The following is a 14,242-nucleotide window of genomic DNA, read 5'->3' on the forward strand; positions in this document are numbered from 1 at the left end:
AGGAGGGAAGGGAACAGGTGAGCTCCCACCGCCACCCACCGACAATCCAGCGCCGCGGCCCCCGGCGCGCCACCGTCCCAACCTGGAGTAGCACTTACCAGCTTTACAGGGGTCCTTGTAATCTATCATCTCCGCTTTATCCTCTTCGTTTCCCTCAAAAGTGTAATCATAATCGAGGCCAGCGCAGACCCACAGTTCCCCGTAGACAATAATCCCCAAGGCCACCAGGCACGCGAGCATCCTCGGGGAAAGCGTTTCCAGCCCCATCCTCCTGCCTTTGGAGGAAAAGGAGGGAGCCGGACCGCGAGGTGAGGCAGCCGCGTTCCGCGCTGATGTGCGGGGCGAGGGGGACGGGTGCTCTTCTCCCCGCGGGGAGGCTGTTCGACTGGACCAGGGTGTTCAGGTGTCCGGAGACATGCGGGTGCCGTTGGGACAGTACAGGGGGCAAGGACTGCCTGTTACCCCCAGTTGCAGAGAGAAGTTGGATAGGGGCCTCCGGGTGGGTGGAGGGCAGGTAAGGAGCTCGGCTCCCGGAGGCGGGGAGGGGCAGCTGCGGGCAAACTCGCCTCTAGCGGAGCGGGCGCTCGCACCCTGCCAGGTCGTCCTTCTGGCGGCCGAACTCCCCACGGCCGCGGCCGGGCGAGCGGCGCCCCACGGGCTCAGCTGCCACCGGAGCTAGGGCTCCCGCGCCGCGCCCACACCGCTGCCAGGACCCGGCGGCCAAGCGCGAGCCGCCGCCGCCTGCGCCCGCCGCCGCCGCTCCGGGAAGATGAATCCGGTCTGCACATCAGCACATCTGAACTGAAAGGGGAGACCGAGGAAGGGGGTGGGGGACAGGCATGTCTACGCCTCGAGACCTTAAAAGCCTGCAGAAGCCAGCAAACCAACTGACTGCAAGGAGAGCAAAAGTGTGAGGACTGGGGGATGCAGTGTTTGCCTCCCCCCACCCCCACCCCCAGACAGTCTTTTTACCCTCTTCCTAACTTGAAAAAAAAAAATCTTCGCCGCATCTAACCCAATCACTTGCATCCTGCTTACTTATTCATACAATCAGGGTCAGGATCCGGGCCACAGCCTCCTCTCTGACTTCTTTTGATAGCCTTATACAAACAAACAGACACGAGCGCGCTGACAATTCCATTTATATTTTACCGAAGATAAAAATGAATGTATTATGCATCTGCGTCCTCGAACAGCAATTAGTAGATGATGTACGTGTCAGTCTTGAGCGTCAGACCGGGGGCGGCTCGAGGAATCACGATAATTTAGCTGCAGTGTCTGCGTCCCCTCCCCCCAAATAAACAGCGAGTGTGTTTCTTTCCTCCGCTGCCGGTTAACCCAAGTACAGCCCAGGAATGGAGAAAAAGTATCGGAGCCTCCGTGACTTAGGTAAGAAAACAGTTTATAAGCCCTTTAAAATTCCCCTAACCAAAAACTTTTGCGAACAACTAAGATCCTCAAAACTGTAATTAAAACAAACAAAAAAAAAATCCCAAGTCAAGTTACAGATTGCAGCAGCAGGAAACGTTAAGACCTTATTGATGGGCTGGCGCTACGGCTCACGTGGGCGCGGGAAGGGAAGTTGGACGGAATACTCGGGAAGCAAATTTTCTATGACAGTTCTGGCGCCCATGCCCAGAGTTGCTCAGTATCCTTGGGCTTCGTTGTTTCACTTCAGAGGAGAGTGTGTAAAACCTGGCAGCAGGATCAGCGAGGTAAACCGCATGTCAGCCTCGCAGACACAAGACAAACACAGGCTGTGGGAAATTGGGAAGGGAAAAAAAAAAAAATCAGAGGAAATCTCTGCAAAACCCCTGATGGGAGCATTGCCCACATCTGCAAGTCGTTTCCCAAATAGGTGAGAGAGAACGTCTCCCCGAAATTTCCAGGGGTGATGAGCGCCTTCCCTTTTCCAACCAAACCTTGAACTGTCACTCTAGTGGAGACTTGTAAAACGCTTCCGTTGCCTTCACATGTTTATCCAACATTTAAATCTCCCCCTTTCCCAAGGGACCACCAACATACAGTCTCATCTAAAGGGAAATATGAAGGTAACCACACACGCTAACACCTTTGACAAGTAAACCAGGTCTTTGGTTGGGGGATTTGACCAGGTTTTATGTTTGTTGAAGAAAAAGTAGAGGCTAACTGTGAAGAAGTATCAATTATTTCCAACTTGAACTAAACGTGAAAAGATGGAAGGACCAGGTAGACCTACTGGCAAAACTGGGGCTTTCTCAGTGACCCCGCGTCCTTTCTGTAGATCTCAAACTCTTCACCCCCAGGTCACTGAGCAGAGAGAGAGTAGGTTCCAAAAGAGCGTGTTCCACACGCTGGTAGAAACTCTTGCTGAGTCATTCTCAAATTCTTTTACCCATCCACAAAAAAAAAAAAAAAAAGATGTTTGCATAATTAATAATGGTGTTGCTCTAGTGCTGGGCTAAACAAGAATGTTTTCTGCTTAGCCCATCTGAGAGCCTGGAAAACTTGACTTTCCTTTAGAGAGCCTGCTCTTGAGCTGCTGACAGTGTGCCAACTCCCTACCCCCAGACCTTTAAAATGTCCCTTGTTCGTCTAAATGTCAGCAAGCATCTTGTTAGACTATTGGATCATATGTAAATTGCCTAGAGTTTGTACCTGGACTTTGCCTAAGCATCACTTACTTGAAAGAATAAATATCTCATTCATTTGCCCTGAAAAAAAATGATACCATATAGGGACAGCTGCCTCATTATATAATGATGCCTATTATGTTTCCCTTAAAGAATGTATTTTACATTTATTTCCTTAAAGAATTTATTTCCTTGAAGAATTAGTTTTACAAGTTTATAAATTTGTAATCCAGAATGACTGACACAGTAGAACCTCACATCAAAATATAAAAATGTTTCTTTATAGCTAAAATAATTGCAGAGGATATTTATTTACATCACAGGCCTTGACCCTTGATTCATTTTTAAATATTGATATTTACAACACCCAAGTTTAGAATGATAAAACGCATACCTTTTAAGCTTAATTTATTTCTACTGTTGTCAAGATTGCAAACTAAAAATAGCCTTTGCTTTGTCCATCGATAAACATTAATTTGCAAGAATTTGCAAGAAAACAGAAAAAACAATCCCCATGAGAAGGGAGTTGAGTGTTTCGTCAGAATGTAGCCACATACCTGTACGTCATGTGAATCCGGTCTCCTCAGGAAGATAAAAAGAGATGGATTCCCATAGTAAGACGCGCACTGAAGTCACTTTGGTTTCTAGCTGGCAACTGGCCATGGCCAGCATCACCACCTGCAGCAGGGCCCCATCAGCCCCCAGACGTCCTTTGGAATAAAGCCACCCAAGAGAGCTGAAGTGAGAGGCACCTTCTGTGCCAACTGGTATAGTCTATTTGCTACCAAAGTAATTAAAATAAATTTGCCTTGTAGATAATGTCATTTAGAAATGTCAATTTTTTAATTTAGTCAATTTGTGAAAAGCTACTTGTGATTGTTTTCTGCTATGAAGTCAAGGGATGCATGAATATATCCCCCTCGTGTCCCTTGTTAAAAATAATAGTAATTCAAATGTGTACCAAGTAAAATAGGTTTCCCTCTCTCCCTTGATCTCACCCCGCTCCTCTGTTAACCTGTTAACCGAAGAGTGTGTGTGTAGATGGACTCCTATGAAATTCTTCTAACTGTAGGTCAAAACCAGCAAATATTGGCAATTTCATATGGTTCAAACTTACTACTTGAAGGCTTTTTTAAAATCCTGCTTTGTATTAGTACTGCTGTTCTGAATTAATCTATATACATCTCAGGAAAATATTTGTAAGTGAAGAGGCCTTTGACTTCCACATCTTCTTTTCCTAAAATCTTATACTCTGTGATTTCTTATTGTTGACACTATTACAGATGTCCCCTATTTTCCTTGTTTTCTGTGACTTTTATGTCACAGTATTTCATCCACCATCACTGGAGTATGTTCCCGACCCTTGATAATTAGGATGCCACTACATTCAGGCAGAATCTGGGCTTGTTGCGGTTTCCTAAGTAACAAATATAGTGTGAGACAAAGAATGGAAAAGTGAACAGAAGGCAATATTTGCTTCACAGCTAAAGTGCTAAAGAAGGGATTTGTTTGTTGGTTGGTTTGTTTGTTTAGAAAAAGACACACACTTCCCCAGGAAAAGAAAAAAAAAAACCCAGCCTGGATTCTGGTCTGAATAGGGCTAATGACCTAAGAGTCTCTGGTTATTCCTTGGTACTAGGTAGTTGGCTGTGTGACCCTTGTCTCTAGCATTCCCTGGCTCTGGGGAACAGAGACACCCTTTGTTTTTTTCTTTTTATAGCTGTCAGTGACTCAAGACCTTTTAACTGTCCTTTCACCCCATTCTGACGTGACCCTTCACACAGATAGAACGCTTTACCTTTCCTGGTAGACTCTCACTCAACCATGCGCATTTCTACTCTCTTCTAGCATGCATGCACATTCTTGTTTTCCGTATTTCCTTAAAATTCTTACAAATTTATGGGTTTTTATGGACAGAGCAAGGTTAGCATCTCCTAATTTTAGTTCAGTGTCCCACAGTGTGATCCTGCAACCACTGATGGTACCTGCAATAATTTTAGGTAACACAGCACCAAACTTTTAAAAAATACTTTTAATAGTTACATATATGTGTGTATTAGAAAAATGATTACTTATTAACAAATTTGCAATCAAGTATATATTTCTTATAATGATGCCGAGGTTAAACAAGTCAGTTGCTTTATGATAGTAAGTCAACCATAACAGGGGCACACCAACGATAATTGATGCTTGATAATCACTGATCTAATTCAATCCCTATGTCCCCCGCCCCACACTGTGAAAAACAACCTTTTGAGCCTTTCCTCACACCAGTACCTCGGGCTATTTTCTTCTCTTACCTGCTTATCACCCATGGTCATTTCCAGCCCCCCAATACAGAAAGGCTATATTTGGATACAGAAGTTGCATGGATTTACTCTTAGCACTTTGGGCTGTTTGCTTGTTTAGGCCTTACTTGCTATGTCAGTCTCAAGAGGAGCCCCTGACTTGTTTGTTCAGAAACCATGTATTATTGCCAAACAACATCTGGAAACGATTGTATCCTTCATTTAGGCATCAGCTTTGCCAAAGGGAAATGGAGGAAAAAGGAGTGAAGAGAGAAGGGGGTCCCCTTATTTCCCACCTAGTGGAACCTGGAGGTTTGGGCCCACTAGTAGGGTTCCATTGTGTAACCTCTACACCTGTACAAAATCCTCACTCCAGTGCCCTGAACATCTAGCTATGGAGACTTCGGAGCTTGGAAATATCCCTCAACCTGAATTCCAGCTCTCTGCTTACTAACTTGGTAACCTTCATCCCATCTTTTAACTTCGTGTGTCCTCAGAGTCCTCTTCTAGAAAACAGGGGTATTCTGAGGGGTAACACCAGTACATAGAGTTGTTATAAAGGTTCAGTTACTTACTATATTCTGGATGTACTTTCAGTACCAAGCATATAGTGAACTTTTGGTATCTGTTTGCTATTATTATCATCTTGAGTGAGTTCAAAAAATAAAACTATTTCCAGACCCTCGAAATACATTTTTTTGAAAAAGGCTTCTCCTCTTTCAGTTTGGCCTAAATGGTATAACTCTAAGGCACAGTAGCTCATTCAAAGGTGGGCCAGAGAGACGAAGCCTATGTTCTCTGGTTAAGAACATAGGCTTTACCGACGGAAAACAGTTTTAAGTCTGGTTTTGCCAGACTTAAAATAGCATGTCCGCTATTTTTGCCTTAGGCAAATTATGTCCCTTAACTCACTCTTGATTTTTGAAACAAATGAAAACTAAATAGGGTTAAATTGAGATTATACATATAATGTACTTCGCAGGTGTAAGCACATGTAAAAGGTGGTTGTTATTAAATGGCATTTTCCTAGTGATATGTGAGAAAAACCTGTTTTTTCTGTGGGCTATGAGGCAAGAAATTTAGCTTACACAAAAAGTTACAAATTAAATTAAATTAAACTGAGGAAGTTTTCTTTGAAAAATTCCACTGATACAAAACCTACCAAACTGAAATAATGATTTAGGTGATGCGGTTGTTGTTTATAAATTGCCCAATAGTATAATTCCATAGCTGAAATTTAGAATGTCTCCAATCTGGCCATTTTCTGTCCCTTTAGTTTAGCTAATTTGGTGCTGTGTTCTTTTCTTTTCTTTTTTTTTTTTTTTTTTTTGGTATTATGAGCATAAGGTAGGTCTCCCAATTTTTCCTATGTAATTTCCCTACCAAATGAAATTTGTACATATCATTCTACTTAATTCACGAAAGTTAAAAATAGATACTGAAGCCTTCAGTAAACATACTACATACTTACGATGCAATGAGAATAACTTAATTTTTAAAATAAATAATAAAATAGTACCAGGTCCTTGTGAAAAAAGATACATCCAAACTCCATGAGACCCATTATCCAGGTCAACCAGTTGCCAAGGTTTTTCTGACCACATGCTATTTTGAAGATAGGAAATAAGAGTTGGAATGAATGAGTCATTCGTGAGCATATTACTGTCACCTCATAATCTTTGACCCTCCACTGGCTCCTTCAGCTGGCCACTCTTGGGGCCCTGCCGTCCTGCTAATCTTTCTGACAAGCACTGCGCAATCGAGAGCTGCATGTCTTACCAGAAGCCTCTAGCCCCAGCTAAAGGCCATTCTCCCTTCAGGCATCTGGTCAAGCCACACTCTGAATTACAGCCTTCTTAGCTCCCCAGGGTACGTTCCAGACAGAAGTGCCTCGACTCTGCCTTGCAGGCAAGTCATTGATCAGATCAAGGCTGCCTCTTTTTCATGCACATCTTTTCCATGACAGAAGCCTGGTCTTTTCTGTGCATGAATCCCACAAAGGACTTTGCACATATTAGTGCAAAATATCTTTTTTACTGACAAAAATAAAATTGTATCTATTTCATCAGTCATCTACCTAAATCATAGTCTAATCATTAGAAATATTTAACACTAGAATAAGAGTGAAAATTAAATTTTTAAAAGATTTTATTCGTTTATTTTTGGAGAGAGAAAATGTGAGGGGGAGAGAGAGGGAGAGAAACATCATTGGTTGCCTCTCACACGTGCCCCAACTGGGGACTGGGCCCACAACCCAGGCTTGTGCCCTGATTAAGAATCAAATGGGAGACCTTTTGCTTTGCGGGATGACTCCCAACCAACTGAGCCACACAACCAAGGTGAATGAAAATTGATTTAAAATATCTCTACATTTAATATAGGAGCAAGGTTTGAGATCAAACAACATCTTTGTTTTGTTTTTATTTTCGATTGTTTGGGTTTTTGGAAATCACAGTTTACATTCGGTGTTATTTTGCATTAGCTTCAGGTGCACAGCGCAGTGGTTAGATGATCACATCCGAAGTGCCCCCCTGCTATTTCCAGGACCCACCTGGCACCATACATAGTTATTAAAATATTATTGACTATATTTCTTAGGCTGTACTTGACATCCCCGTGACTATTTTGTTAACTACTAATTTGTACTCCTTAATCCCCAAATCCCTTCACCTTTTTCATCGATCCCCACAGTCCCCTCCACTCTGGCAACCAACCATCAGTCTGTTCTCTGCATCTCTGAGTCAGACATCTTTGAATCCTTGTTCCTCTGCCTGTTAGAGGTCTTTGAACACTAATTTTTTCTTAGCTCAAATTTTTGCACCTTTAAAATAAAATGCTTACCTCATACAGTTATTTTGTGATGCTAACACATCGGCTGTGTAAGTCACTTAGCCTGGAGCCTGGCATTTAACAGGAGCTTGGTGGCTATGAAGCCTTTTCTCTGCCCGCAAATACAAATGGTCCTGGGAACGCCAACAACCCAACCAGAGACTCTGAAAGGAAAGTTACTAAATAGTTATAAATTATAAATGTATATGTATTTATAAAATGGTTGGAAAAAAACAAGGTTATTCCTTCACAGATAAAAAGAGCATAGGAAGGAAGCCTGGAAAAGGAGAATGTTTTATCCGTATCAGAAATCATTTCCTTCACAGTCTCATCTCTCCATTGTCTGTCTACCTACAAACAATTAAATGCCCAAATGGTAGTTAGACTCCATAGCTAATAACACCATTAATTTATCTTCTTAAAATAAATGTCTAAACACCCTAAACTAATACAAAATAGTATTGAATGTAAACTGTGGTTGAAAAAAATTGTTGAGTGAATGGCAAAAATTAATAAAATGTCTGACAGCCTGGATTCATGGAAGCGAACATCTTTCAGGGATCAGTAAACAAAACCCCAATGTGCTGAAATGAGTTAAACTGGAAAAGCTGACATTGTCTGCTAACTTCTTGAATAAGTTGTTGGGTAATTGGTTGGCATATATTTAAAACTTGTGTGACTTTCATTTTTATGATGCATTGTAAAATCACTAAGTTATTTTATAACTTATTTAACTCTATTCATAATACGCAGCTGCACTTGAACACTAGTTTTTCTGTATTTCTAAACTCTCCATTATGCTCTGACTCTAGTTCTGGGACCAGGCCAAATTTATTTTGTAAGCTGCACTGGCTTTCAGGTGGCAATAATTAATGACCTTGGCCTTCATCTTCAGGCATTATAACTCACTTTGGGTCACTTTTCCAACCCCTAAAGCAATAGTTTTGCACTATAAAACCAACCTCCAATCAATGTGAAACATCTGATGTGTGTTTATTTATAGATAGATTGCTTTTCACCGTCCAAGCACTCTAACAACATTAACTAATGGTCCCTAAAATAGGTGAACATGGTTTGTTTGAGGCTGGCAACACACATTCGAAAAATCTGAGATGCTCAAGTGGCTTCACTTCACAGGGGACAATTTCCTTCATGTTTTTCCTCTTCCTAACCTCCTGGGGAAAGCTTTCATTCAGATTTACTCTGTCTGACAACTAAAAAAAAAATCTTGTCAACAGGGCAGAGCACAGTTGGCCCAGGAATATGGACTGTCTGAACAGTCGATATTCTGAGGGTCTTGGAGGTCTGCAGAGCGCTAGAATACACACGAGGCTTCTGACTGCGCACACAGGCGAGCTGGGTTATCAAAAGCTAACCATTCGGACAAGGCTTTGAAAGCACTCCTCATCCTCAGTTATCTAGCTATTTCAGATGAAATAGGTGTGGTGGTTTAAATTTTTGCTAGCAGGAAAGTGCTGACATTTCTGGATAATTTCCTCCATTTTCTACTTTAGTTAACATGTATTTGATAGAAGGTTATACCCAAATTATTACCACTCCTCTAAAAACACCACCATCTGTGACTTAAGGTCACGGTTTATTGTAAAGCCGTGTTTAGGAACTCATTCTTTACTATTAAGTATTCCGGTTGTAACCAACATAGTTGGAGAAAATTGCTATCTTTTTTATCTCTAGTTCTCACTGTTCTTCAAAAGGATTTTTTAAAAGTCTGCTCATTTATATTGGTTCCAACAACAACATAAAAATAATTAAATCCTATTCCTAGAACAATTTATAAGTTCAGCTCCCTTTTAAAATATAGCACTTTAATAATTTCCAAAAGAAATAACAAAAGATTTAAACATTTCTAGATAACCTTTAAAAATAAGTTGGTTCTCTGTTGCTTTCTTGCTCTATAATAACAATTGCTTTGAGAAATGGAAATTGTCATGTGTTTAGCTTTAAAATCAGTGCAAAGTTTATGGCTTACACTTTGGGAATCATCAGCCCACACGCAGAGAAACTAGCTGTTTGCTCTTTAATCACTAGTAAAACAGGAAAACAATTAGTAGAGCAATTAATTCAATATGTAGTGAAACATTTTATTAGCTATTTTTATGCTAATAGCCCAGTATATAAACGTCTCCATTCACAGGACATGATCTCAAAGGATAAACAAAATTATGAAACACGAAGTGCTTCATAAAATAGAGTAAGTGTCAGTAAATGGTCTTAGCTATACAAAAAGCACAGTTATCAGAGTAGACCAGTTACTATTTTGTCCTCGTTGCACCTCTGAAAATAAACGGGCCTAACTAGATATTTACTGCGCCAACCTAAGTTTCATTATTTTCGATAAACAACTTCCCAAAATAATAACCATCAAAGTGAATATATGATAAATTTTAATTTAGCTCAACAGAACTTATTTTATTGCAAAATCAGTTGTCACTTCCTTCAAATGTTAAGTACTGTCGGCTGAAGTGATGACTACATTTTTGACCTGTAAGATTTCCTGTGCCTTTTAGAATTTATATGAAAGATGAAATCTGTTTTGTTATATTGTTACAAACAAATATTGTTAATTTGTAACAAATTGTTATATTTTTCTGCAAGATTAGTCCTTTGACCATATCACTCATTCCCAGGTAAGTTTTCAAAATGATTCCTCCATGAACATTAAAAGGGCAATAAATTCACAACTATCAACAAGTGATTCTAAAAAAACAAACTAAGCAAACAACCAGAACAGGAACAGAATCATAGATATGGAGATCATTTGGAGGATTATCACCTGGGAGGGGGACAGGGGAGAATGTGAGAAAAAGTGCAGGGATTAAGAAGCATGATTGGTAAATAGACAAGGGCATGTTGAGAATAATATAGGAACCGGAGAAGCCAAAGAACTTACATGCATGACCCATGGACATGAAGTAAAGGGGGAGATTGCTGGATAGAAGAAGGGGTGCCAGGCAGAGGGGGGCAAAGGGGAAAAATTGGGACTGTAATAGCATAACCACTAAGATATATGTTAAAGAAAGAAAGAAAAAAATTGGCTGATGCTATTATAATATATGACAAATGTAATTGAAAAATTAAAAATTATTTTTTAAAATTAAAGTTTTTCTTTGGATTTACACTTGGTACTTTTATACCACAGTTGTGAGAAAATTTTATTTTATTAGTGTTCTAATAGTTAATATGATGAACAAAAATTAAAAGTATGAGCTCGACATCAGAGCTTGAATATTGAAAATACTATATGTATGAGGAAAGTTGAAAATTAAGGTTACCAAAGATATACTTGCATATGAAAACTACTAAAATGTGTTGAGTTAAAGGACAGGTCAATATTATCTCCTTCACTAGCGATACACTTCAAACTCTTTTAAAAATATTGATTTTGTAAGTGTTGAATTTATAATATCAACTGTGATAATAATTACATATCTCTAACACTTCATAAAAAAGAGAAAATCCAGTAATAATCTAAGTCATCAGATAACCTTAACCATATTAAAGCACTCGACCTGGAGAATTGTATACCACCCTTCAAATCCTGTTTTTCATTTAGGTCATGAAAGGCTGTGCAGTGTTGAAGCTCTCACTTTCAGACAGAAACAGCACAGGAGGCGGGCACTCGACTGGCCTTAAAGTGATTTTGAGTGCGGGGCTCTAATGGCAGTGCCCTCCGAGGTCTTACCAGGACCATACAAGGAGGATGCTTGCTTTATGCAGATAACTTTGGCAACTGTATCCCTGTTGGCTGGACAGTTTTTTGATATCCTGCGACCTCTAGTGAGAACCAGAAGTTGTCAGCCAACATAAATTTCCTTGCCCTGTGTGTTTCCCTATAGGAACTGCAGATAAAGAGACCTCCGCAAGGCTTGTCTTGAACTTTTTCTTTATTCAGATCACAACATTGATTCAGGTTTGAGAGGGTGAACATATCTAAAAATATACAGGGGTGGGCAAAAGTAGCCTCATTATGCCATTGTAACATACTCTTTGGTTAATCAAGCTAATTGTAATGAGCATAACCTGCATGTCTTTTTCCATGAGCTGTAAACCTACTTTTGCCCACCCCATATACCTTTAGAAAACTTGCCTCAAATTTTCTAGAAATGTTATTACCATCAGAGTACCTTGAGTTACTAAAAAAACTAAAATAAAAATGCACATGAATGAAAGGAAACACAGTGAAAAATCCAAAAATAATGTAAGCATAGTATCAAAGAAAAAAAGAAAATAATGTGCCTACTCTATAGTTTACAAATAATTAAAAGTGGACAGTTATTTGACAACAGTTTTTTAGCAAACATTTTTGAAAATTATATCCTCAAATTTTAAAGCAATACAATTATACTACATGTTTATTAATCCTATAAAACATTATTCTCTGAAATTAAGATATTAAATAAGTGCATTTTGATGCAAAACATAAATGTATAAATAAGTATGTGAGGTAAGTATGAGAATATCATGGGCTTAACTCTCAAAGCACATAACATGGCACCAGGCATGCTGCTCATTCTGAAAAGTGTAGTTGTAATAACTACAACTTTGATAATTATGCCTCATTTTTTCAGGTCAATACACACTTATCAACAGTGTAATACAGGCACAGAAAGACGAGTGACCCATGGACACCACCTTGACCGAATGTAGAATCTAATACGGTAGAAGGCAGGCACAACTTGACACAATGAGATAAACCACTTATATGACAAACAAATGAAAAATTACAATGTGCTGTGAAAAACCGTGACTCTCACTTTAGGAAAAAGGAATGAATTTTCATAGGGGTGTTGGTCCTCACTTGAGAATACGAGGGAGAATGAAAGAGGAATCCAGCTCCTGTCTGCTCCCTCGGATGCTCTCCGAAGTCTGCCCGCCCTGGCCTCATTTCAGCCTCGACTTCACGTTACACAAAAATGGGAGACAGTCTCTCTTCAGATCTCCCCTGGGGTACCAATCTTACATTTCTTTCCAAACGTCACATGTATTTTATAACTTTCTGTATTTTAATCTTTCTATTGTTAATAACAGTGAGCATCATTGTTTATATCAAGGCATTCGGTTTAAGTAATACATATTTAAAATGTGCTTTACACTTACACATTTATATATTGTTCTCAGTGTTCCAGAGTTACAGTTGCTATGGGAATTATAAAATTTGTACTCACTTAGAAAATCTGGAACACTCCATACTTCTTCAGGGCTGTAACATTTGAGGATGTTCCAAGAAGCTTAAGTTCCATCAAAAATTTTTCCTGAGAAATAAGGATAAGATTCCTTGACCAAAGAAACATATTCTTGGACATATATTTTATATACAATATGTTCATTCATTTGTATAAAATATATATATCCCCTAGAATAGAATAAATATATTTAATTTAATTGCATCTCAAACTATTTTTGACAATCTCTCAAAACTTTTTATCTATGGTAATTTTTGAGGTAAATGCCTCTGTATACTTATGCACAGCAATATTCTATACTCACACACACATATAATGCAATAGATATAATGTTGAACTATGATTATATAACTTTAGATATGTTTAAAATTATTACTTCAAATGTAATATTTCTGAGATTTGCATGTGAGGGTGACTCTCATTATGTCCTGAAGATTTCACTGGATAAACTCTACCTATGTAATGACAAAATATTTTCTTATTATATTCTTTTAGTAATAAATAGAGCACAAAATTAATTAATTAATTTTGGCTATATTATCACTTGTTTGCTCTGATTTCTTTTTCTCTCTTTTAAGGAATTTAGTTTACATAGTCATAGAACTATTCTTATTAATATAGCTTCTTTAAATTCTTATAGATTAGTTTTTAAAGTAAAGAATATTATTACAGAAGTAAAGATTTACATGATTTCTTTTCCTCCATCAAATTTGGCAATACCAGACTGGATTCTAATTTTGTAATTAGTGATTTTGAAAAAGTATTTTCAGTCAATCAACCAATATAATTCAAATACAAAAATGTATGGAATGAGGTGGCATATAGTCATAAGATTTTAATTAATTTTTAAAACATGAGCAATGTGAATCTTTTAATGATACTGTGTTAGAATGGATCATCAGAAAAATAGCCATTGAAATGATCACGGTTCATGTCCAACTACATCATTTCTAGAATAATTGCAACAACTATACTAGTTTGGAGATCCACACTATTTTATAGGCCAGTAAGAATCTCAGTTAGCTGTAGTCATTCTCTTTGGGTTTAGTCTGAATTTTCAAGTTTTATTCAAGGTCTAAGCTGGATGACTGAAGTCTTTGGTTGTCACAGGTTCTTTATAATGCAAGTGAGTACTAGTACTCTAGAAAGTACTTGACTTGTCCATATGATCTCACGTTCAAGTGGAACCTAAACAACAAAACAAACAAGCAAGCAAAATATAACCAGAGACACTGAAATTAAGAACAATCTGACAGTAACCAGAGGGGAGGTGGGAGGGCATAATGGGGGGGAAATGGGGAAGGTGTTT

The 14,242-nt window shown here is 38.9% G+C and overlaps 1 protein-coding gene across 1 annotated transcript in view; it reads right to left on the minus strand.

Moving 5' to 3' along the window:
• Positions 1-1,205, minus strand: part of TLL1 (tolloid like 1) — a 155,476-nt gene extending 154,271 nt beyond the window's left edge. The window contains exon 1 of the mRNA XM_028521099.2: positions 99-1,205. Within this exon, the coding sequence (XP_028376900.1) occupies positions 99-267 (169 nt within the window). The 5' untranslated portion in view covers positions 268-1,205. The remainder of the gene's footprint in view (positions 1-98) is intronic.
• Between the last annotated feature and the right edge of the window lie 13,037 nt (positions 1,206-14,242).

The sequence above is a fragment of the Phyllostomus discolor genome, chromosome 8, assembly GCF_004126475.2.
Source record: "Phyllostomus discolor isolate MPI-MPIP mPhyDis1 chromosome 8, mPhyDis1.pri.v3, whole genome shotgun sequence".
NCBI classification, from domain to species: domain Eukaryota; kingdom Metazoa; phylum Chordata; class Mammalia; order Chiroptera; family Phyllostomidae; genus Phyllostomus; species Phyllostomus discolor.